A 27,277-nucleotide genomic window follows, 5' to 3' on the forward strand; every position below is an offset into this window, starting at 1 on the left:
TATACAAATCACCGCAGTTTAAAACGAAATGTTAGTCTAAAAGAAATGTGAGATAATGTCTAGATGCTTTAATAGTGGAGATCAATTTTATAATTTGCCTGGCTGGGCAGATGAGACAGTAGATTGCGCAGTCAGATGGAACAGAGTAAATAGGCATTTATATTGGTTTATTGGTAACTTGTGGAATAGACACCGGTTGGAATGCTCTATTAACTTCTTTGGGATAGGGGGCAGTATTTTCACGGCCGGATAAAAAACGTACCCGATTTAATCTGGTTACTACTCCTGCCCAGAACTAAGAATATGCATATAATTAGTAGATTTGGATAGGAAACACTCTAAAGTTTCTAAAACTGTTTGAATGGTGTCTGTGAGTATAACATAACTCATATGGCAGGCCAAAACCTGAGAAGATTCCATACAGGAAGTGCCCTGTCTGACAATTTGTTGTCCTTCTGTCGCATCTCTATCGAAAATACAGCATCGGTGCTGTAACGTGACATTTTACATCCTGTCGGGCTGTATCACCACCTGGTACGGCAACTGCTCCGCCCATAACCGTACGGCTCTCCAGAGGGTAGTGAGGTCTGCACAACGCATCACCGGGGGCAAACTACCTGCCCTCCAGGACAGCTACACCACCCGATGTCACAGGAAGGCCAAAAAGATCATCAAGGACAACAACCACCCGAGCCACTGCCTGTTCACCCCGCTATCATCCAGAAGGAGAGGTCAGTACAGGTGCATCAAAGCAGGGACCGAGAGACTGAAAAACAGCTTCTATCTCAAGGCCATCAGACTGTTAAACACCCATCACTAACATTGAGTGGCTGCTGCCAACATACTGACTCAATTCCAGCCACTTTAATAATGGAAAAATTTATGTAATAAATGTATCACTAGCCACTTTAAACAATGCCACTTCATATAATGTTTACATACCCTACATTACTCATCTCATATGTATATACTGTACTCTATACCATCTACTGTATCTTGCCATCTTGATGTAATGTATCACTAGACACTTTAAACAATGCCACTTTAATATGTTTACATATCCTACATTACTCATTGCATATGTATGCACTGTACTCTATACCATCCACTGCATCTTGCCTATGCCGTTCTATACCATCACTCATTCATATATTTTTTAATGTACATATTCTTATTCATTCCTTTACACTTGTGTGTATAAGGTAATTGTTTTGAAATTGTTAAGTTAGATTTCTCGTTGGATATTACTGCATTGTCGGAACTAGAAGCACAAGCATTTCGCTACACTCGCATTAACATCTGCTAACCATGTGTATATGACAAATAAAATGTGATTTGATTTGATGATTTATGAAGCCTTTATAAGGTGAACTTCATTTAAAGGGGGACCGTCAGTTGTACGCACAAGCGCAGCCTGCCTAGCTACTGCCACCTTGAGAAGATTGAGACAAATTACTTGACAGACTCCATCCTCTCTATCCGTACATGACGTGAGACAAATTTGACAGAATTATCAAAAGTAACAAACATTCTAGTCCAAAACCATTTTTCATTTTCTAGTATATACCCTATGAAAGTCCCATCTACTTCTTGGTTCAAGTAATGTGTTGTTTTTGAATGGGCGTCAAGCTTATATACTGAACAAAAATATAAACACAACATGCAACAATTTCAATGATTTTACGGAGTTACAGCTCATATAAGGAAATCAGTCAATTTATATAAATTCATTAGGCCCTAATCTATGGATTTCACAGGACTGGGCAGGGGCCACCCGCTGAGGAGCCAGGCCCAGCCAATCAGAATGAGTTTTTCCCCACAAAGGGGCTTTATTACAGACATAAATACTCCTCAGCTTCATCAGCTGTCCGGGGTGGCTGGTCTCAGAAGATCTGGTGGAGAAGACAGGTGTGGAAGTGCTGGGCTGGCATGGTTACACGTGGTCTGCGGTTGTGAGGCTGGTTGGACATACTGCCAAATTCTCTAAAACAACATTGGAGGCAGCTTATGGTAGAGAAATGAGACATCCAATTCTCTGGCAACAGCTCTGGTAGACATTCCTGCAGTCAGCATGCCAATTGCACGCTCCCTCAAAACTTGAGATATCTGTTGCATTGTTTTGTGTGACAAAACTGCACATTTTAGAGTGTCCTTTTATTGTCCCCAGCACAAGTTGCACCTGTGTAATGATCATGATATTTAATCAGTTTCTTGATATGCCACACCTGTCTGGTGGATGGATTGCCTTGGCAAAGGAGAAATCCTCACTAACAGGGATGTAAACAAATTTGTGCACAAAATTAGAGAAATTAGCTTTTGGTGGGTATAAAACATTTCTGTTATCTTTTATATCACCTCATGAAACATAGGACCAACACTTTATAAGTTGCGTTTAGATTTTTGTTCAGTAAATCCTAAAATTCATAAAAAATGCATGATTTTTGTTTCTTCATGAAAATCATTTACGATATACAGCGTGTAAAGTTCTATTCGTATTTGGGATTAATTTACCTTTACCCAATGCCTTTTATGAAGGTTTTCGAGTACAAAAAATTGCAATTGAAAACCATCAGGTAGAAGGAATTTTTTCATTTTACATTTTACTCATTTAGCAGACACTCTTATCCAGAGCGATTTACAGTAGTGAATGCATACATTTCATACATTTTTCACCGTACTGGTCCCCCGTGGGAATCGAACCCACAACCCTGGCGTTGCAAACACCATGCTCTACCAACTGAGACACACGGGACTATATATCTGAAATGAACATGTTTTCCTGAATTTGATTATACTGTATAAACTTGAAGCCCATTCAAAAACAGTAACCAGGAAGTAGGCAGGACTTTCATAGCATATTAGTAATTTCCGGTGTGTGACTTTGGGAACAACAGGTAAAATAAGGGATATGGGAGAGTGCTTGACGACGACATGTCCAACCTTAATCCTGCAGTGCAATAGATTACTGTTCTTTCTCTGGTTTAGAAGTGCAGCATTCAGTTGTTCGATCAATGAACAATAGATTGATAGATTGACAATTGCAGCTATAAGTAAGAGATTAATTTCTACTTTAAGGGATGTGTTACATTTTTCATTTTCTATTATGGAGTAGAAAGATGGCATATAATACTTTCACTTCTTCAAGAAATTAAAATAAGCTTGTTTTCCAGTGTCATTGATTATACTACTGGCCCTCATGTTCACTGCTTAAGTGTGGCAGATCAGCTGCAATTCAACTCTAGACTTGTCTTGTATATGTGCTCTTTTGTTAATTTTTAGTTCCAAGTGTCCTAAGTATGATGAAGTTTGCTACTTTCAGTTTTACTTTCAACTTTTTGTCATTTTAAGGTTCTCCTGCAGTCATGGACCAGATGCTTGAACAGATGTCTCTCATTTGCGCATGACCCTCTTGAGTCGGTAGCTTGTACCACTCTGTTGCTTGCTGTGACTATTACACAGAAAGGAATGTCGGCCCCTATGATGGAGCCTAATTGCAGGAGCTAGTGAGATGGGCAGGGCCAGGGCTAGGGTCTAGGGCAGGGGACTGCAATGTGTGGCTCTGGAGAAGCATGTAGCTCTGCTTGTTTGGGTTCCCAACCCCTGGGCTAGTGGCTAGGAAACTGCAGCTAACAATGCACACACTCTTTCACCGTCACGCACTTTCTTTTCAGGAACTCTGCAGTGAAAGCAGCATTTTACCTTTCCAGCACTTTAAGTCTTTTAGTGGCCTGATAATGGATTGATTACATTAACAAATTAAGTTTAAATAGTACAGATGATTGAACATGAAATAGATTAATCCAGTCTAGGCCCAGCAATGTGGAGAGAGCCATGTGTCTCTCACACTTTAGTGATGTGAAATTAATACGGGAAATGTCTGGTCTGCTAGTGGCTGCCCATTTCACCTCCTATGTGCCCATTTCACAGTTCCTAAAACCAGTCGAGCCATCACCACCACAGACATCAGCCATCTGTTTTGGATCTGCTCTCTGCCACACAAAATGGCAGCCTGGTATTAGCAGAAAAGGTTAAATCTGGTACTTTTTCCCCAAAAGATAGCAATCAAAGAACATGAAGCTTACATTGCATTCAGTGCGGGGGAAGATTAGTGTCACAATATTGACGCCTAGAGACAAGCCTCAGAGACATGATGACTAGGTGAATACATTGCATTCAATGAGATTGATGCATAGATACTGTATAGCTCAAGTTGTTGAAACAAGTCAATTGCATTCATGATGTCAATTCTCTCTCACTATTCTCTAATCCAGGAATCAACAATTACATTCAGTCACGGGCCAATTCTGTCTAGTAGCAAATTGACCACAAGAAGCCCAGACAGAGATAATATTTTCAAACCTTGCTTACATTTATATACGATCAGATGTCTCTCTGTTATGAATGGGAATACTTGGGAACAGATTTCCAACATTTGAATCATTTAGAGCTGATTTCCTGGTGTTTTTACAGTCTTTTTTGTCCAACAATGAACCCCCCCCCCTCATAATGTTGCTACCTGTATACTAGTAGCATTACAAGCCTACACTGCTTGCAAAGCATCATATCCTCTCTTTTCTAGCTAGCAACCTTATTCAGCTTGTCAACTTGTGACTGTGACCTGCTCCAAAATCATGTCTACACACATTGATGGGATTGAGACATGGGAGACAGCCAGCCACATTTCTAACTTGCCAAGTTAGCTAACATCAGCTAAAGATTTTTATGCTGATGGTCCTGTTGGTCAATGTCATGGCATTGCATACCAAAAGTTGTCTGCCAAAGTTTAAGGGCCAAAAATGATCCACTCAATTTAGTCAATATAATTGCACTCCTTACCAGAAGTTGTACACCAAAAGTTGAGCGCCCAAAATTGCCTGCCAAATTAGTCAATTTACCATCTAGAAAATAACACAATATTAAATATACTAGCTACAGTGCCTTGCAAAAGTATTCATCCTCCTTGGCATTTTTCCTATTTCTTGCATTACAACCTGTAATTTAAATAGATTTTTATTTGGATTTCATGTAATGAACATACAGTCGTGGCCAAAAGTTTTGAGAATGACACAAATACAAATGTTCACAAAGTCTGCTGCCTCAGTCTGTATAATGGCAATTTGCTTATACTCCAGAATGTTATGAAGAGTGATCAGATGAATTGCAATTAAAGTCCCTCTTTGCCATGCAAATGAACTGAATCCCCCAAAAACATTCCCACTGCATTTCACCCCTGCCACAAAAGGACCAGCTGACATCATGTGAGTGATTCTCTCGTTACTACAGGTGTGAGTGTTGACGAGGACAAGGCTGGAGATCACTCTGTCATTCTGATTGATTTCGAATAACAGACTGGAAACTTCAAAAGGAGGGTGCTGCTTGGAATCATTGTTCTTCCTCTGTCAATCATGGTTACCTGCAAGGAAACATGTGCCGTCATCATTGCTTTGCACAAAAAGGGCTTCACAGGCAAGGATATTGCTGCCAGTAAGATTGCACGTAAATCAACCAGTTATCAGATCATCAAGAACTTCAAGGAGAGCGGTTCAACTGTTGTGAAGAAGGCTTCAGGGCACCCATGAAAGTCCAGCAAGCATCAGGACCGTCTCCTAAAGTTGATTCAGCTGCGGGATCGGGGCACCACCTTTACAGGGCTTGCTCAGGAATGGCAGCAGGCAGGTGTGAGTGCATCTGCACGCACAGTGAGGCGAAGACTTTTGGAGGATGGCCTGGTGTCAAGAAGGGCAGCAAAGAAGCCAAAGGAGCACCTTGCCATAAGGCAAATGTGATAACGTTGACATCAGCAAACCGCTCGCCCACATGACGCCATGCACGCTGTCTACCACCTGCCCGGTACAGTTGAAACCGGGATTAATCCGTGAAGAGCACTCTTCTCCAGCATGCCAGTGGCACACAGATGAGCACACAGATGAGCTTCCCTGAGACGGTTTCTGACAGTTTGTGCAGAAATTCTTTGGTTTTGCAAACCGAGTTTCATCAGCTGTCTGGGTGGCTGTTCTCAGATGATCCCACAGGTGAAGAACTGGATGTGGAGGTCCTGGGCTTTTGTGGTTACACGTGCTCTGCGGTTGTGAGGCCTGTTGGACTTACATGCCAAAACTTGAAACATCTGTGGCATTGTGTTGTGTGACAAAACTGCACATTTTAGAATGGCCTTTTATTGTCCCCAGCACAAGGTGCACCTGTGTAATTATCATGCTGTTTTATCAGCTTCTTGATATGCCACACCTGTCTGGTGGGTGGATTATCTTGGCAAAGGATAAATGCTCACTAACAGGATGTAAACTAATTAGTGCACAGCATTTTTGAGACATAAGCTTTTTGTGTGTTTGGAACATTTCTGGGATCTTTTATTTCAGCTCATGAAACATGGGACCAACACTTTACATGTTGCGTATATTTAGCATAAATCACCATGAAGAGAATGACATTCATATCTATAATTATGCATTTATGTGTAGTACAGATCAGGGACCCATGATGACATTTTGTTACTGTAATTCTGTTACCAGGTGTTAATCCATTTCACTTACTGTAGTTCAGTAACCAAAAAAGGTTAGGGTTAGGATGTCATAGATCAAAGTCAATGTGTCATGTCATAGCTAACACCCGATTCTTCCTGCATACATCTTAGAATTTTTCATTAGGAGAAGAAACAGTACTTAACAGAGTTTTTGGAAAAAGTGGTCACATAAAAAACTGAGGGAGATTTTACTGGAATTCTGTTAGCAAACTTTGCATTTGCACAGTTCTTCCAGAAAATCTGTTTTTGTAAATAGTTCAGTGTAAACTGTTATACAGTGGCTTGCGAAAGTATTCACCCCCTAGGCATTATTCCTATTTTGTTGACTTACAACCTGGAATTAAAATAGATTGTTGGGGGGTATGTATCATTTGATTTACACAACATGCCTACCACTTTGAAGAAGCAAAATATTGTTTATTGTGAAACAAACAAGAAATAAGAAGAAAAAAAAAGAACTTGAGCGCGCATAACTATTCACCCCCCCCCCCCCCAAAGTCAATACGCTGTGAGCTACCTTTTGCAGCATTTACAGCTGCACGTCTCTTTGGGTATGTCTCTATAAGCTTGGCACATCTAGCCACTGGGATTTTTGCCCATTCTTCAAGGCAAAACTGCTCCAGCTCCTTCAAGTTGGATGGGTTCCGCTGGTGTACAGCAATCTTTAAGTCATACCCGAGATTCTCAATTGGATTGAGGTCTGGGCTTTGACTAGGCAATTCAAAGACATTTAAAAGTTTCCCCTTAAACCACTTGAGTGTTGCTTTTGCAGAATGCTTAGGGTTATTGCCCTGCTGGAAGGTGAACCTCCATCCCTGTCTCAAATCTCTGGAAGACTGAAACAGGTTTCCCTAGAGAATTTCCATGTACATAGCACCATCCATCATTCCCTCAATTCTGACCAGTTTCCCAGTCCCCGCAGATTATGGTGCCACCACCATACTTCACTGTGGGAATGGTATGCTCAGGGTGATGAGAGGTGTTGGGTTTGCGCCAAAAAGCAACATTTTAGTCTCATCTGACTAGAGTACCTTCTTCCATATGTTTGGGGAGTCTCCCACGCCAAAATTACAATCTTTGTCCCCATGTGCAGTTGCAAACCGTAGTCTGGCTTTTTTATGGCGGTTTTGGAACAGTGGCTTCTTCCTTGCTGAGCAGCCTTTCAGGTTATGTCAATATAGGACTCGTTTTACTGTTGATATAGATACATTTGTTAAAAAAAATGTAAAAAATGTACATTTGTACCTGTTTCCTCCAACATCTTCACAAGGTCCTTTGTTGTTGTTCTGGGATTGATTTGCACTTTTGCTGAGTGGTTGAAAAACGAGTGTATGTAATCTGAACAAGAATAGACTGACGAGTTTCAGAAGAAAGTCATTGTTTCTGACCATTTTGAGCTTGTAATCAAACTCACAAACTCACAGCTGATGCTCCAGATATTCAACTAGTCTAATGAAGAGCAGTTTTATTGCTTCTGTAATCAGCACAAACGTTTTCAGCTGTGCTAACAGAATTGCAAAAGGGTTTCCTAAAGATCAATTAGCCTTTTAAAATGATAAACTTGGATTAGCTAACACAACGTGCCATTGGAACACAGGAGTGATGGTTAGTAATAATTGGCCTCTGTACGCCTATGTAGATATTCCATAAAAAATCTGCCGTTTATGGTCGTTTATGCTACAATGGTCATTTAGAACATTAACAATGTTTACACTGTATTTCTGATCAATTTGATGCCATATAAATGGTCAAAAAAGTGATTTTCTTTAAAAAACAAGGACATTTCTAAGTGACCCCAAACTTTTGAACAGTAGTGTATACTGAGATCATGTGACACTTAGATTGCACACAAGTGGACTTTATTTAACTAATTATGTGACTTCTGAAGGTAATTGGTTGCACCAGATCTTATTTAGGTGCTTCATATGCACGTACCACTTTTCCATTTAGAATTTTTTGAAACAAGTTATTTTCTTTGTTTCACTTCACCGATTTGGACTATTTTGTGTATGTCCATTACATGAAATCCAAATAAAAATCAATTTAAATTACAAGTTGTAATGCAACAAAATAGGAAAAATGCCAAGGGGGATGAATACTTTTGCAAGGCACTGTACTTAGTAATTGTGCATGAAGTAGTATGCCTTGTTCAACTTTGAAATGTAATGTTTTTTGTTTGGCATACATTTTAAAGTGAAAAATCGGAGTCTCAGCACATTTGAATTCCTGTTGAATTGCCAGGCGTGGTTGTAGTATGGCTCTAATTTACCAATGAAAACATGAGTATAGGTTTCGTCCGACAGTTTTATAAATTCCAATCATTGAACCTGGATGGTCAGCTCCCAGCATATCATGCAGTGTAGTAACGACATGATTTGGCACGATGTTCATTGTTGTTTTACTAGCTAACGTTAGCTGGCTGGCTCCCTAGCTGACAGTGTTATTCGTATCCTACAGCTGTTTGCTTCGCTAGTTAGAGCCTAATGTTAGCTAGCTAACATTGAACCTGGATGGTTAGCTCCCAGCAGATTCATGCAGGGTAGTGACGACATGATTTGCCACTATGTTCATTGTTGTTTAACTAGCTAATGTTAGCTGTCTTAAGCTAAAGTGTACATCACGAGTTGAATATGGCAGGTGTCAGTAAACGTCTGCAAAGAAGTGTAATGAAATTGTTGCCAGTAGAGCTGGTTAGGCTGTTTTCATGTTATCCATAGGTAAACAACTCATTGGCCAGAGCGTCAAGGTTGCGCTCTAAATGCTCCGAGGGCGAAACAAGATGGGTGGGGCTAGAGCTTAAGAGGGTGTGAATGATGCTGAATGGGTGTAGACAAAGAAGAGCTCTTCACTAGATACCAAAACATTCAAAGGCCATTTTCTCAAAAGTGTGAATACAAGTTTATCAACTTTCAAAGCAGAATTACTTTCCCATTGTTCCTCAACAATGCATTATGATATACAATGTTGTACTTCTAAGTCTCTACTTTTATCCAAGGTAAAAAAAACACCATTTCAAATTTTGCTACATAAAACCGAATCCAGGTAGTGTGTCACATTTCTTGTGCATGCACACCCTAGAATATGCCAGAATTTAGTAAGAAATGTACACATGGCTGATAATGTCACGGCCGTCATATTGAGTAGACCAAGGCGCAGCGGGTTGAGTGCTCATCTTTGACTTTATTAAAAGAGAACACAAAACAAGAAAAAAATGCACGACAGCCAAACAGTCTTGCAGGCTTCACAAAGCACTGCAAAAACAACTTCCCACAAAAGACAGGTGGAAAAAGGGCTACCTAAGTATGGCTCCCAATCAGCAACAACGATGTACAGCTGTTCCTGGCCAACACAAAGAAATACACAACATAGAAAAAACATAGAAATACAAAAACATAGAACCATACCCAAAAACCCCGACAACACAAAACAAACACACCCCTGCCACGCCATGACCAAACTACAATAACAAATAACCCCTTATACCGGTCAGGACGTGACAGTACCCCCCCCCCCACACACAAAGGTGCAGACCCTGGATGCACCTGAAACAAAAACTAACAAAACAATAACCCACAACAAAAAATAATTTAAAAAAAAATCCAAAACTACAGGGGAGGGAAGGGAGGGTGGCCACCGTCACCGTCGGTTCTTGTGCAACACCCCCCCCCGCTCCCCAAACCTCCTACCACGGAGGTGGCTCAGGCCTTAGTCCCCAACCTAACCTGTCCACCCCCGCTGAAGGCTCAGGGCTAAGACGCGTTGCTGGAGACCTCGGCCTGATGCGCATCGCTGGAGACCTCGGGCTGATGCGCGTCACTGGAGACCTCGAGCTAAACCGCGACTCTGGAAGCTCCGGACTGGAGGACGACTCTGGTTACGCCGGTTCCGGACTGAAGGGCGACTCTGGCTGCGCCGGTTCCGGACTGAAGGGCGACTCTGGCTGCGCCGGCTCCGGACTGTAGGGCGACTCCAGCTGCGCCGGCTCCGGACTGTAGGGCGACTCTGGCTGCGCCGGCTCCGGACTGTAGGGCGACTCTGGCTGCGCTGGTTCCGGACTGAAGGGCGACTCTGGCTGCGCCGGTTCCGACTCTGGCTGCGCCGGTTCCGGACTGTGGGCCGTCTCTGTCGGCTCCGGACTGTGGGCCGTCTCTGTCGGCTCCGGATTGTGGGCCGTCTCTGTCGGCTCCAGACTGTGGGCTGTCTTTGCAGGCTCCGGACTGTAGGACCTCGCCGGACGCACTGGACGGGGAACTGTCACCGGAAGCTCTAGACGGGGAACTGTCGCCGGAAGCTCTGGACGGGGTACTGTCGTCGGAAGCTCTGGACGGGGTACTGTCGTCGGAAGCTCTGGACGGGGTACTGTCGTCGGAAGCTCTGGACGGGGTACTGTCGTCGGAAGCTCTGGATGGGGTACTGTCGTCAGAAGCTCTGGACTGGAGCTGCGCACTGAAGGCCTGATGCGTGGGGCTGGCTTAGGAGGCGCCAGACTATTTTCACGCACCACAGGGCTAGTGCGAGGAGCAGGAGCAGGATGAACTGGACTGGGCTGATGCACTGGAGGCCTAGTGCGTGGGGCTGGTACTGGAGGTACCAGACTGGAGACACACACCCCAAGGCTAGTGCGAAGAGCGGGAACAGGACGTACTGGAATTGGCTGACGCACTGGAGGCCTGGTGCGTGGTGCTGGCTTTGGAGGCGCCATACTGGAGACAAGCACCTCAGGGCTAGTGCGGGGAGCAGGAACAGGATACACTGGGCCGTGGAGGCGCACTGGCGGTCTCGAGCGCAGGATTGGCACCACCCGTACTGGCTGGATGCCCGCTTCCCCCCGGAAAATGCGGCACGCTGGCACCGAGCACACCGGCCTGTGGATGCTCGGCCTCAACACCGTGCGCATCACCCCATAGCACGGGGCCTGACCAGTACCACGCTGCCTCCGGTAAGCACGGGGAGTTGGCTTAGGGCTCAATCCTGGCCTGGCCAAACTACCCGTGTGCCCCCACAAAAGAATGTTTGGGGCTGCCTCTCAGTCTTCCATGCCAGCCGTGTTCCAGCATAACACTCCCTGTCCTCTCCAGCCTTCCTCCACGGTCCCTCTCCGGCTAGGATCTCCTCCCAAGTCCACGACTCCAGATAGCTCCTCTCCAGCTCCTTACCCCGCTGCTTGGGCCGTTGGTGGTGGGAAGTTCTGTCACGGCCGTCGTATTGAGTAGACCAAGGCGCAGCAGGTTGAGTGCTCATCTTTGACTTTATTAGAAGAGAACACAAAACAAGAAAAAAACGCACGACAGCCAAACAGTCTTGCAGGCTTCACACAGCAGTGCAAAAACAACTTCCCACAAAAGACAGGTGGAAAAAGGGCTACCTAAGTATGGCTCCCAATCAGCAACAACGATGTACAGCTGTTCCTGATTGAGAGCCATACCCGGCCAACACAAAGAAATACACAACATAGAAAAAACATAGAAATACCTAAACATAGAACCATACCCAAAAACCCCGACAACACAAAACAAACACACCCCTGCCATGCCCTGACCAAACTACAATAACAAATAACCCCTTATACTTGTCAGGACTTGACAGATAAATGAGGCTATGTTTACATAGGCAGCTCAATTCAGATATTTTGCCCGATATTTGCATATCTGATATCCTGTCTAATCTTTTCCCTGATGAGTAAACAGCAAAAGAACACATGGAATCTGATGATTTTACCACCTCAACATGTGGATCTGAATCCTGACACAAACCCAATCCTTCATATGTGACCTCTGGCTGGAAGCAAATTTTATTTTGTACTCAGATGGTATTGTGCCGTCGCAACCTTCGCTCTCTCTCTCCCGCTACTCTCTCCTCCTCCATCCTATCATCTCTTCCCTCTGCTCAATCCTTCTCCAACCAATCTCCTGAATCTGCCACCTCAACCCTCCTCTCCTCCCTTTCTGCATCCTTTGACTCTCTATGTCCCCTATCCTCCCGGCCGGCTCGAACCTCCCCTCCTGCTCCGTGGCTTGACGACTCATTGCGAGCTCACAGAACAGGGCTCCGGGCAGCCGAGCGGAAATGGAGGAAAACTAGCCTCCCTGCGGACCTGGCATCTTTTCACTCCCTCCTCTCTAAATTTTCTTCCTCTGTCTCTGCTGCTAAAGCCACTTTCTACCATTCTAAATTCCAAGCATCTGCCTCTAACCCTAGGAAGCTCTTTGCACCTTCTCCTCCCACCTGAATCCTCCTCCCCCTCCCCCCCCTCCCCCCTCCTCCCTCTCTGCGGATGACTTTGTCAACCATTTTGAAAAAAAGGTTGACGACATCCGATCCTCGTTTGTTAAGTCAAACGACACCGCTGGTCCTGCTCACATTGCCCTACCCTATGCTTTGACCTCTTTCTCCCCTCTCTCCAGATGAAATCTTGCGACTTGTGACGGCTGGCCGCCCAACAACCTGCCCGCTTGAACCTATCCCCTCCTCTCTTCTCCAGACCATTTCCGGAGACCTTCTCCCTTACCTCACCTTGCTCATCAACTCATCCTTGACCGCTGGCTACGTCCCTTCCGTCTTCAAGAGAGCGAGAGTTGCACCCCTTCTCAAAAAACCTACACTCGATCCCTCCGATGTCAACAACTACAGACCAGTATCCCTTCTTTCTTTTCTCTCCAAAACTCTTGAGTGTGCCGTCCTTGGCCAGCTCTCTTGCTATCTTTCTCAGAATGACCTTCTTGATCCAAATCAGTCAGGTTTCAAGACTGGTCATTCAACTGAGACTGCTCTTCTCTGTGTCACGGAGGCTCTCCACACTGCTAAAGATAACTCTCTCTCCTCTGCTCTCATCCTTCTAGACCTATCTGCTGCCTTTGATACTGTGAACCATCAGATCCTCCTCTCCACCCTCTCCGAGTTGGGCATCTCCGGTGTGGCTCACTCTTGGATTGCGTCCTACCTGACAGGTCGCTCCTACCAGGTGGCGATCATTCCATGATCTCGCCATCACGGTTGACAATTCCATTGTGTCCTCCTCCCAGAGTGCTAAGAGCCTTGGCGTGATCCTGGACAACACCCTGTCGTTCTCCGCTAACATCAAGGCGGTGACCCGATCCTGTAGGTTCATGCTCTACAACATTCGCAGCGTACGACCCTGCCTCACACAGGAAGCGGCGCAGGTCCTAATCCAGGCACTTGTCATCTCCCGTCTGGATTACTGCAACTCGCTGTTGGCGGGGCTCCCTGCCTGTGCCATCAAACCCCTACAACTCATCCAGAACGCCGCAGCCCGTCTGGTGTTCAACCTTCCCAAGTTCTCTCACGTCACCCCGCTCCTCCGCACACTCCACTGGCTTCCAGTTGAAGCTCGCATCTGCTACAAGACCATGGTGCTTGCCTACGGAGCTGTGAGGGGAACGGCACCTCCGTACCTTCAGGCTCTGATCAGTCCCTACACCCAAAGAAGGGCAGTGCGTTCATCCACCTCTGGCCTGCTGGCGCGCTCCCTACCTCTGCGGAAGCACAGTTCCCGCTCAGCCCAGTCAAAACTGTTCGCTGCTCTGGCACCCCAATGGTTAAACAAGCTCCCTCACGACGCCAGGACAGCGGAGTCAATCACCACCTTCCGGAGACACCTGAAACCCCACCTCTTTAACCTCTTGGGGCTAGGTGGGACGCTAGCGTGCCACCCGTGGTGCACTCCATCAACAGCAGGTGCATTTCAAGAGCGGCAAATTTGAATCCAAATAAATGTCAAAATTCAAATTTTTCAAAAATACAACTATGTTACACCATTTGAAAGATAAACATCTCCTTAATCTAACCACGTTTTACGATTTCAAAAAGGTTTTACGGCGAAAGCATAAATTTAGAGTATGTTAGGACAGTACATTTACAAGAGTTGTGTGTAATGTTTTGTCAAGTCAAAGACAGGGTCACCAAAACCATAAAACCAGCTAAAATGATACACTAACCTTTTACAATCTCCATCAGATGACACTCCTAGGACATTATGTTAGACAATGCATGCATTTTTAGTTCTATCAAGTTGATATTTATATCCAAAAACAGCGTTTTACTATGGCATTGATGTTGAGGAAATCGTTTCCCTCCAATAACCGGCAGTCAAGTCAGCGTCACAAATTAAATAATTAAAATTAGAAAACATTGGTAAAATATTATATTGTCATTTAAAGAATTATAGATTTACATCTTTTGAACGCAATCAACTTGCCAGATTTAAAAATAACCTTACTGGGAAATCACACTTTGCAATAATCTGAGCACTGTGCCCAGAAAAATACGCGTTGCGATACAGACTAGACGTCATGTTGGGGAGATCTAAAATCGAAAATACTATGTAAATAATCCATTACCTTTGATTCTCTTCATCAGATGTCACTTCCAGGTATCACAGGTCCATAACGAATGTAGTTTTGTTCAAAAAAGCTCATCATTTATGTCCAAAAATCTCCGTCTCGTTAGCACATGATGTAAGCCAGCCGGACTTCTCGTCATGAACGAGGGGAAAAAATATATTTCCGTTCGTTCAAACATGTCAAACGTTGTATAGCATAAATCATTAGGGCCTTTTTTAACCAGAACATGAATAATATTCAAGGTGGACGAATGCATAGTCTTTTATAACGTATTGGAACGAGGGTACCCAACATGAAGTAGCGCGCCAGGTGTCTAATGGGACATCACCGTTCCATGGCTCTTGTTCGGTCAGATCTCCCTCCAGAAGACTCAAAACACTTTGTAAAGGCTGGTGACATCTAGTGGAAGCAATAGGAAGTGCCAAAATATTCCTAAACCCCTGTGTTTTTCAATGGGATAGGTTTAAAGTCAATACAACACATCAGGTATCCACTTCCTGTCAGAAAATGTCTCAGGGTTTTGCCTGCCAAATGAGTTCTGTTATACTCACAGACACCATTCAAACAGTTTTGGAAACTTTAGAGTGTTTTCTATCCATATATAATAAGTATATGCATATTCTAGTTACTGGGTAGGATTAGTAACCAGATTAAATCGGGTACATTTTTTTTATCCAGACGTGCAAATGCTGCCCCCTAGACCCAACAGGTTAACTTCTTGGGGCTATGTGGGACGCTAGCGTGCCACCCGTGGTGCACCCTATCAACAGCAGGTGCATTTCAAGAGCGGCAAATACAACTATCTTACACCCTTTGAAAGATAAACATCTCCTTAATCTAACCACGTTGTCCGATTTCAAAAAGGTTTTACGGCGAAAGCATAAAGTTAGATTATGTTAGGAGAGTACATTGACAATAGCTGTGTGTAATGTTTTGTCAATTCAAAGACAGGGTCACCAAAACCATAAAACCAGCTAAAATGATGCACTAACCTTTTACAATCTCCATCAGATGACACTCCTAGGACATTATGTTAGACAATGCATGCATTTTTTGTTCTATCAAGTTCATATTTATATCCAAAAACAGCGTTTTACTATGGCATTGATGTTGAGGAAATCGTTTCCCTCCAATAACCGGCAGTCAAGTCAGCACCACAAATTAAATAATTAAAATTAGAAAACATTGGTAAAATATTATATTGTCATTTAAAGAATTATAGATTTACATCTCTTGAACGCAATCAACTTGCCAGATTTAAAAATAACCTTACTGGGAAATCACACTTTGCAATAATCTGAGCACTGCGCCCAGAAAAATATGCTTTGCTATACAGACAAACGGCCATGTTGGAGAGATCTAAAATCGAAAATACTATGTAAATAATCCTCTACCTTTGATTCTCTTCATCAGATGTCACTTCCAGGAATCCCAGGTCCATAACGAATGTAGTTTTGTTCAAAAAAGCTCATCATTTATATCCAAAAAGATCCGTGTTGTTAGCACATGATCTAAGCCAGCCGGACTTCTCGTCATGAACGAGGGGAAAAAATATATTTACGTTCGTTCAAACATGTCAAACGTTGTATAGCATAAATCATTAGTGCCTTTTTTAACCAGAACATGAATAATATTCAAGGTGGACGAATGCATTCTCTTTTATAACGTATTGGAACGAGGGTACCCAACATGAACTCGCGCGCCAGAGTCTAATCGGCCATCACCGTTCCATGGCTCTTGTTCGGTCAGATCTCACAGTAAAAGACTCAAAACACTTTGTAAAGGCTGGTGACATCTAGTGGAAGCAATAGGAAGTGCCAAAACATTAATCCTCCCCTGTGTGTTTCAATGGCATAGGCTTAAAGGTAATTCAACACATCAGGTATCCACTTCCTGTCAGAAAATGTCTCAGGGTTTTGCCTGCCAAATGAGTTCTGTTATACTCACAGACACCATTCAAACAGTTTTAGAAACTTTAGGGTGTTTTCTATCCATATATAATAAGTATATGCATATTCTAGTTACTGGGTAGGATTAGTAACCAGATTAAATCGGGTACGTTTTTTTATCCAGCCGTGAAAATACTGCCCCCTAGCCCCAACAGGTTAAGGAATACCTGGGATAGGATAAAGTAATCCTTCTAACCCCCCCCCCCCCAAAAAAAAAAAGATATAGATGTACTATTGTAAAGTGGTTGTTCCACTGGATATCATAAGGTGAATGCATCAATTTGTAAGTCGCTCTGGATAAGAGCGTCTGCTAAATGACGTAAATGTACTTTGACAACCACCCAAATTTAAAGGAACACTGACAGGAAATGAGCATTGCACCTGGGTTATTCTTGAATGGTGGTGGTAAAAACACTCTAAAATATCAAGAACATGACATATAATACATTTTCTGTTTTATTTAACTGTTATTTAAGAAGAAAACATACACTGAGTGTACAAAACATTAAAAACACCTGCTCTTCCCATAACACAGACTGGCCAGGTGAAAGCTTTGATCCCATATTGATGCCACTTGTAATATCCATTTCAATCAGTTTAGATGAAGGGGAGGAGACAGGTTAAAGAATGATTTTAAAGCCTTAAGACAATTGAGACATGGATTGTGTATGTGTGCCATTCAGAGGCTGAACAGGCAAGACAAAATATTTATGTGTCTTTGAACATGGTATGGTTGTAGCTAGGTGCCAGTTGCACCAGTTTGGTGTTAACCAACAACACTCTACCAACAGGTCTTCACCCTGACTCTTGCTGTCACTATATACAGTAGGCTACAGCCAGCTATAGAGTGAAAGAGCATGGCTGCTCAGAGGACAGACAGACGTGTAGCTTGTGAGAATAATCTGGTAGTATGGTTCAGTGGTGGTCTCAGGCTAGCACCTAACGCAGTGAAAACTCGGACACTGTTCTGACCAAAAAGTTCTGAGCTGACAGCTTGTTAGCAAGTTTATTCTAGGCTAAGTTTCTCCGCTCACCCTATATAGATCTAGCAATTGTGACAATCTCAAAAGGACGGAGTCAGGACATGATTAGGAGAAGGCAACCTGTATTCTCTATTCTCTGTGTAGAGCCTACATGGTGTTTGTGTGATCCGAGTTATTTTCAAAAGATGACTGATGTCCCACTGAGATTCAGCTGGTCCATCTGTGCTATTTGTCCATCACCCTCAGCCTTACCGCACCTCGACACAATAAACAGAAGGGGTGATGGACAGCACCTGTCAGCGTTTGGACTAAATGAGAGTGCAGACTGCTCTGATTATTTATGGAAGGTCACTAAATAAGATCCATCAGTGAATTATTAAATGAGAGTCGAACATGGGGCTTGTTTTGTTTTGCTGCATCATTGACCGTATATGTCCATGGCGGACAAAAGAAACACACATAGATATCAACAGCATTGTTGACTAACCCGCCTCTGTCTGTCTGGATCATGTTTAAGCTATTGCTAACCCCATTTGTGTAAGTACAAAGTGGTAAGGGACTATAATAATAGAAACAGAATAAAATCAGTGTCTAATGTAATGGTGTGGTCAATCATGCCTCAGTATTATTTTTTTGCTCCTTTGCACCCCAGCATCTCTACGTGCACATTCATTTTCTGCACATCTATCACTCCAGTGTTTAATTGCTAAATTGTAATTATTTCGCCACTATGGCCTATTTATTGCCTTACCTCCCTTATCTTACCTCATTTGCACACACTGTATATAGACGTTTTTTTCCTATTGTGTTATTGACTGAGTGTTTGTTTATTCCATGTGAACTCTGTGTTGTTGTTTGTGTCGCACTGCTTTCCTTTATCATGGCCAGGTCGCAGTTGTAAATGACAACTTGTTCTCAACTAGCCTACCTGGTTAAATAAAGGTGAAATATTATTATTTTTTTTAAGTATGTATGGACGTTGTTATTTTTCTCTAACATCACGTATTGATCTTCTGTGTCAGTGTATGTCACCTCCTCCCACTACACAGCTTCTATCATCTGACCTAGAACATTGTCCTAATGTTAAATGTCCTTCTGAAAGCAACATTTGTCCAAGCAGTTGTGTTGAATGAATCGATACTAAGTAAGGAATCACAAAGCTAGCATTCATTCTCAATCTAAATCAATAATAGTTGTGGCCTGAGGACTAGTTGTTGTAATACTGTTTGCGTTATTTTTGCGGGGAGTTTACACTCCATTTGATCCCACATGTGTTGCTGTGTTTCTGGTGAACAGCAGTGGGGAGGTGAAAGAGAGACCATGTCCCGTTGAACAACTGGCAGAGATTGATAGCGACATGTTGACCCCGGCAGTCTGGCTCCCCTCTCCTCTGGTTCACAGAAACTTGTGAGAGGTAAGAGCTGAGATAGAGACATGGTGCAGGAGTGAAGGGGGGCTCTCACTCTGTCTCACTCTCTCTGTCTCTCTCTCATTGTCTCTCTCTACCCTTTTAGTGAATCAAATTCATCAAGGTCTAATGTGACCCAGGTGTCCCTGATGACTATACAGGCCAATTTAATCCACAACAATTTGTACAGAGTGTCAAGTTAAAGCATAAATACAATATGGTGTAGGGGACACGCTCTGTAATATCGTCATAATGAAGGAGGTAATGGGACCTTGTGACATCCCATACTGTCCATAATATCTGGTTCAATGCAACCTGGGCTAATAAGGATGGGATTGGCTCACAGATACAACATGCATGGAGAAATGTATATATCAACACAAACACAGATTGAAAATTGATTGTGATAGTGTATGGAATAAGAAAGAATAGAAACCTTGGAACTGCTTTTCTCTGAGAATTAAAAATTGAGACAGGATTAAGACTATTTTATCTAATGTTTTCCTTGTAATGTCTGTGGATGTACTATGTTATATGGGCTTTCTGTGTATCTTCTGCTTTACAATGGTATCGTTCACATTGATTCAGAAACCCAGAAAATAGAATAACTCCTTTAAAAATATATAATCTTATTAATCAACCGTTTTCCTTGTATTGTCTGTGGATGCGCTACGTTATGTCATCTCACAGACGCTAATGCTTGCTGAGTTTGCCCTGTTCTCCAATGGTTTTGTACATAATGATTCAGAAACCCAGACAGCATCACAACCAATAATTGCTTTTAAAAATACATTTTAATCCAGTACAGACATTAGCTTTTCTAACAACTAGCATGCATGACCTGCAACTCAAGACAAAATAGTTTCACTAGAAACACAGCAGAACAATTCTCAACATGCCACTGTAAGTACAATACAACAAACACTGTCGGAGGTGCATGATAGTGAGGGCAAAAATGAGAGAAATATATAAATTATACTTATCCGTCCACATTTGGACTGCTTCCTCAACTTATCAGTATATCAGTCTGTGATTCCTGTCTAAATCTCTGATGTGTTCTTAAAAATGTTCCTCTCCCTGTATTCTCGAAGGTGAGGTTACCACCCCTACAACCTGCTCATGTATCCTCAAAAAACGGAACATTGTCATATTGCTTTTGTGTGTGTAACGTGTATAGGCCTACAGTTTGTGTGTGCATTTGTGTGTGTGTTTTGGTTTTACTATCCTTGTGGAGACTTGTAAGTATCAACCTTTATTCATACAAAACTTCATTTTCTGGCTTTTTTACATTCGTTCCAATAGCCCAGTGAAGAAGACCATGAAGTGTGGCAATGCGAGATTCATTAGTACATTATGTATTTGTTGAGACTGACTCATGCAATATGATCAGGGTCTCTGCTGTACCCGGCAAATGGATATTATCACATATTATTATGGATATTATCACATTATTATTACTGTTCAATTTATTCAATGGTGGTGCGGCACAGAATGGTGAACAAGAGACGGTGTCAAGATACATTTACATAAGTTCGAATACACCTGAAATGTATTACTACATCTACTGTAACCAGTTCTAAAGTCAACAGTGTTACAGTATCTTGTGCTAAAATATTGCTGACTGTAGACCCATGCTTTGTGATGTGATCCTCATTGTACAATGCTTTTGTGTACATTGCTATGGTATTTATCAACGCTAATGATGAGCAGAGCTACTCGGATTCACTGGACCCATTCACAGTGTCCACATACATTATTTCTCGACATACAATGTACAGTCACAGTGTGTTGAAGAAAGAAAGGATTTTTTTGTGGACTCATCATAAATATACAGTCCCTCAGTGTCCCAGCAGAGCCAGCAGGGGGCCAGCTGCACCAAGTCTCATTGACTGTCTTTGTTTTGAATGGAAACTTCCCCATCGAATCTGCTCAAGAGAAAGAAAAATGTACAGAAACATATAGAAAACAATACCCTCTCAGCAGTTGCCATCACAGGGGCTTCAAAGGGGAAAAGAGCTACAGATTAAAGCATTCTGACAGTAGCCAGCTCTCATCTAGTAAGTCTGGCTTTTCTGGGTAAGAGTAGGACTCGACACCTGCCCCCTCTGACAACCTTGATAATGCAGGTGGTGCACACTCAAGTTGTAAAACTGATGTGCAGCGCATTTGGCACAGCATTTGTGATACAATAAAGAGTACATCAGTTGTACAAGCTGAGTGTGTACGGGCCCCCTCTAATACAACAAACTGTTAGGTAGCTGATGACAATTAAGCCTACCAGAACAAAAAGAACTCACGACTCAAGTAAAGTGGGAGGGAATCAGACAAGCAAATAGTACATTTACAGCCAAGATTTCTAGCTTGCTGAATTGTTAATATTTAATCACTGTCAACAAACATTAAATGATGGAGGGGACTTAATGATGGAGTGGACTTAAAGAATTAGCGGTTTTCGTGCTGAAAGAATCTTGTATTGTAGTGGAGAGAGGGCTAATGTGAGGATTAGGTGGCCATGATTGTATAAGAATCAGGACCTTGGTTTAAGGGCACCCTTTGGGTGGCAGTGTCCCAATGACAGCCCTAAGGTATTGAGGCGGCCTAGAATGCCTCTCACTGGCCCTCTAACACCACTTCCAACAGCATCTGGTCTCCTACCCAGACATCAATCAGGCCTGACCCTGCTTAGGCTCAGATGAAAGCCAGCAGAGAGAGGCAGTCAGGGTAGTCTGTCTGCTTGCCATACATTAAAGTATTACGTCCCTGTTTTGTGCTCCGGTTTCGGACAAGTTCCCTCTATTTTTACTAATACATAAAAAGTTAACCAGAGAACCCTTGTGGTTACAGCTGGCATCTTTAAACTAACAATTATCACAAGAAGTTTGCGAGTAAGAGACGATGCCTCTGTATAAGAACAGAAAGGGAGGATGGAAAGGCAATGAGGACTGGAGTTGGGGAGAGGGGAGTCTTCTGTTGGCCTACATGGGGCAGACTTTGTTCTCTGGAATCGGTAGCTGGGCGCCGGAGCTGCACTCGCTCGGGGACGACTCCTCATTCTTAGGCTGAGCGTTGCCGCAGACCGGGATGCGGGCGGCGATGGCTGACATCTCGCCCCCCGTGCAGCTCTCCCCCGTCATTCCCGGTCGCTGCGATGTTGCGTTCATGTTCTCCGGCGCAGGCTTGCCGGTAAAGAGCTGGATCAGACACTTCCTGAACTGGACAAAGGTCAAAGGGCATTAGAACGGCCAATCAAAAAGAAAATGTCAGAAAGGCAGTGAAGGCAGTGTTCCTTCAGTAGGAAGGGGGAAAAATATTTTTAAACAGGAATGAAATAAATGTTATTTTTGGACAAGTTCTTAAAGCACATTCATTTTTTCTTAACATGTAGGCTTCTGATTGGTGCCTTATGAACAGTACTCAGGTGATAAGGTGATAGCCACTTATTGCCTTGCAGTGTGATATCTGAACTGGCAGGATACTGTAGCTCCTCTTAAAAAGAAGCAGATAAGCGGTAGACAGTTACATGGCTGTGCAGGTAGAAGATATGTATCATACTTATCAAGAGATGTTCACCACATATTGCAACACTGCCATTGGTTTTTGCTATTTGTTTAACCTGTTATGGCTAGGGGGCAGTATTTTCACGGCTGGATAAAAAACGTACCCGATTTAATCTGGTTACTACTCCTGCCCAGTAACTAGAATATGCATATAATTATATGCTTTGGATAAAAAACACTCAAAAGTTTCTAAAACTGTTTGAATGGTGTCTGTGAGTATAACAGAACTCAAATGGCAGGTCAAAACCTGAGAGATTCCTTTACAGGAAGTGGCCTGTCTGACCATTTCTTGAACTTCTTTGCCATCTCTATCTTTTACAAAGGATCTCTGCTCTAACGTGACACTTCCTACGTCTTCCATGGGCGCTCAGAGCCCGGGAAAAAACAGAATGTCGTCATCCCAGCCCCAGGCTGAAACACATTATCGCCTTTCTCAAGTGGCCGATCAAGGGACTGTGGGCTTAGGCGTGTGCCCTGGCCGCCCCCGTCTTTGTGATTTTTCCTCTGTTTGCCGAAAAGGAGATTCCCGGTCGGAATATTATCGCTTTTTTACGAGATAAATTGCATAAAAATTGATTTTAAACAGCGGTTGACATGCTTCGAAGTACGGTAATGGAATATTTAGATTTTTTTTGTCACGAATTGCGCCATGCGCACGACCCTTCTTTACCATTCGGATAGTGTCTGGGAGGCACGAACAAAACGCCGCTATTCGGATATAACGATGGATTATTTTGGACCAAACCAACATTTGTTATTGAAGTAGCAGTCCTGGGGGTGCATTCTGACGAAGACAACAAAAGGTAATCAAACTTTTATAATAGTAAATCTGATATTGGTGAGTGCTAAACTTGCCGGGTGTCTAAATAGCTAGCCCGTGATGGCTGGGCTATGTACTTAGAATATTGCAAAATGTGCTTTCACCAAAAAGCTATTTTAAAATCGGACATATCGAGTGCATAGAGGAGTTCTGTATCTATAATTCTTAAAATAATTGTTATGCTTTTTGTGAACGTTTATCGTGAGTAATTTAGTAAATTGTTAGCAAATTCCCCGGAAGTTTGCGGGGGTATGCTAGTTCTGAACGTCACATGCTAATGTAAAAAGCTGTTTTTTGATATAAATATGAACTTGATTGAACAAAACATGCATGTATTGTATAACATAATGTCCTAGGTGTGTCATCTGAGGAAGATCATCAAAGGTTAGTGCTGCATTTAGCTGTCTTCTGGGTTTTTGTGACATTATATGCTAGCTTGAAAAATGGGTGTCTGATTATTTCTGGCTTGGTACTCTGCTGACATAATCTAATGTTTTGCTTTCGCTGTAAAGCCTTTTTGAAATCGGACAGTGTGGTTAGATAAAGGAGAGTCTTGTCTTTAAAATGCTGTGAAATAGTCATATGTTTGAAAAATTGAAGTTTTTGTATTTTTGAGGAATTTGTAATTCGCGCCACGCCTATCATTGGATATTGGAGCAGGTGTTCCGCTAGCGGAACGTCTAGATGTAAGAGGTTAAAAGGCAGATAGGATGGAGTACTGACCACCATCCTACTGCTGAAGGGCACACATCAATGGCCTGTCAATTTTGTCTAAAAGGGTGGGAGAAAAAAACTCTAAAAAGCTCTGAATCATTACTTGTTTCCACATTACCTTGCAGATAAAACTGTTACGTGACTGACCTTTTTGCGAGCTTTTTCTGTCCCAAAAGCAGATTCCAGGAAAACCCTCAATGCATCACCACCAGCAAATTCAAGCATGACCTGTGCCACTATTGAAGTTTCCATTTCAACATAAAGTCCAAGCTAATGCTTCTCACATCTTTACTTTCCCAAAGGCTGCTGAAAATAAACACTATGGCCGGATTTTCAATTAAATCGCAGGTTGTAGACAATGCTGCTTTTAAAAGGGAATTTCAAATTAAGACGACATATCCCTCTGGGAACAGACGTCAGTTCAACTTCTAGTTATGATTTACATTTGGTTATGTTTTCAGCTGATGTAAATTCAACGTGAAATACATTTTAAAAAATCACCATGTCATTGGATTTATGATAAAAGTTGGGTGAAAAAAGACAAAATGCCCTTACGTTGATTACTTTTTACAAATCCAATCAGTTTTCAATGTTGATTCAACGTCATCACATCATTGATTCAACCCGTTTTTGCCCAGTGGGATGCTGCGTTTGCAGTGAAAGCAATCTCTGCGAACGTGGGAACATTGCGTTTAAAAGTTACATTGACTACAACCCACGATCAGATTGAATCCTGGCCTATTCTCAAATGGATGTTCACTTTAGATTCACAGTGTTTTGTCCACTGACCTTGAAATCTTTAAGGCTTTAGCAGAGAATACATTTAAGTGTTTGTTTGGCAAATGTGTTCGCTTGATGTTCCAAAATAGACCAACAAGAAAGCAACTATGGCACTAAGCTACAGTATGTGTCATACCAAGCATAAGGTCATAAATGTGTCACCTTAATGGAACTATGAATGGCTTGAGCAAAATAACGTCAACAACACTTTTTCTGTCCCATTGAAAGGCTATTCTGGAGGCTAGATGGTTTTCCAAAATGAAGAAGGCAAACATCATAACATTTCACACCTCTCAGCTAAATGGAGAACACATTTCAATTCCCATATTTCTGTGCACTGGACATAGACAGCAGGATTGTGTGTCAGAAGAGCTTTGGTGAGTGGTACAGTGGTTCTGTATAGCTCAGTTGGTAGAGCATGGCACTTGCAATATCAGAATAGTGGGTTTGATTCTTGGGACCACCCATGTAAAATGTGTGTATGATGACTCTCGTTTTGGATAAAAGCTTCTTCTAAATGGCATATATTATTATTACTACTAATAATAATCATAATAATAATATGCCATTTAGTAGTATTATGGTACAGAGCAGGATGTACTGGCATTCTCCTAAAAAAAAAAAAAAATCTTGCCACATACAGTGCCTTGCAAAAGTATTCATCCCCCTTGGTTTTTTCCCCTATTTTGTTGCATTACAACCTGTTATTTAAATCTATTTTTATATGGATTTCATGTAATGGACATACGCAAAATAGTCTAAATTGGTGAAGAGAAATGAAAGAAATAACTTGTTTCAAAAAATCGAAAAAATGTAAAACGGAAAAGTGGTGCGTGCATATGTAATCACCCCCTTTGCTATGAAGCCCCTAAATAAGATCTGGTGCAGCCAATTACCTTCAGAAGTCATATAATTAGCTAAATTAAGTCCACCTGTGTGCAATCTAAGTGTCACATATTCTGCCACATTATACAGTGTCATGACGTTGCCCTCTGGGTTTTCTATGCAACATCCCCCGACCTCTATACTTCTGACACAAGGCTGTGTGAAGGCGGTCGTAAAATTCCAAAGGAGAATGTCCTGCCTCATGGCCCCAGTATAAAGAGACAGAGTGTTTTCATGGAGAGAACAAAGGATTCTTCCACCTCACAGAATTGGAGAACCGAACGACATTTATGTTCTGGAGAAGGTATAAAAGATCAGTGAAGAATCCAGCTACAAACTGGTCCGCTTGGTACAATTTTGTGAGGCTCATTAGAGACAATATGGCCATATTACCATACTAAGGTTTATATACTAGCCTCAGCGATGAGACTTACATCTAATGGTTGTATAAAATGATTTAATAAGATTAAAGTTATTTGGAGATGCTATGTACTGATGTTAATGTGAGAGAATTGTATTTCTGTACAAAGCTTAACTCAGTCATCGGCACGCCCCCCGGGACACAGACAGGACAAGGCATCATGTGACAGGCTTTTCTATGTTCAGTATAAAACCCCCACCCAGAATTTCTTTCTTGAGATCAGGCCTCCACTCCATTACGAGTTGGCCAATAGGTTTGACCATGCATCCCTCTACTGAAGTTTAACCTCTTGGGGCTAGGTGGGACGCTAGCGTGCCACCCGTGGTGCACTCCATCAACAGCAGGTGCATTTCAAGAGCGGCAAATTTGAATCCAAATAAATGTCAAAATTCAAATTTTTCAAAAATACAACTATTTTACACCATTTGAAAGATAAACATCTCCTTAATCTAACCACGTTTTACGATTTCAAAAAGGTTTTACGGCGAAAGCATAAATTTAGAGTATGTTAGGACAGTACATTTACAAGAGTTGTGTGTAATGTTTTGTCAAGTCAAAGACAGGGTCACCAAAACCATAAAACCAGCTAAAATGATGCACTAACCTTTTACAATCTCCATCAGATGACACTCCTAGGACATTATGTTAGACAATGCATGCATTTTTAGTTCTATCAAGTTCATATTTATATCCAAAAACAGCGTTTTACTATGGCATTGATGTTGAGGAAATCGTTTCCCTCCAATAACCGGCAGTCAAGTCAGCGTCACAAATTAAATAATTAAAATTAGAAAACATTGGTAAAATATTATATTGTCATTTAAAGAATTATAGATTTACATCTCTTGAACGCAATCAA

At 42.3% G+C, this 27,277-nt stretch overlaps 1 protein-coding gene across 2 annotated transcripts in view; it reads right to left on the minus strand.

Annotated features, from left to right (window-relative positions):
- The window catches only part of LOC100136521 (vertebrate ancient opsin), a 57,672-nt gene that overhangs the window by 8,002 nt on the left and 22,393 nt on the right, over positions 1-27,277 (minus strand). Inside the window, exon 5 of one of the 2 annotated variants that reach the window (XM_014153921.3) lies at positions 20,054-22,453. Within the exon in view, the coding sequence (XP_014009396.1) occupies positions 22,217-22,453 (237 nt within the window). The 3' untranslated portion in view covers positions 20,054-22,216. 2 annotated transcript variants of the gene reach the window in all.

This window comes from Salmo salar, chromosome 18 (genome assembly GCF_965601325.2).
Source record: "Salmo salar chromosome 18, fSalSal1, whole genome shotgun sequence".
Lineage (NCBI taxonomy): Eukaryota > Metazoa > Chordata > Actinopteri > Salmoniformes > Salmonidae > Salmo > Salmo salar.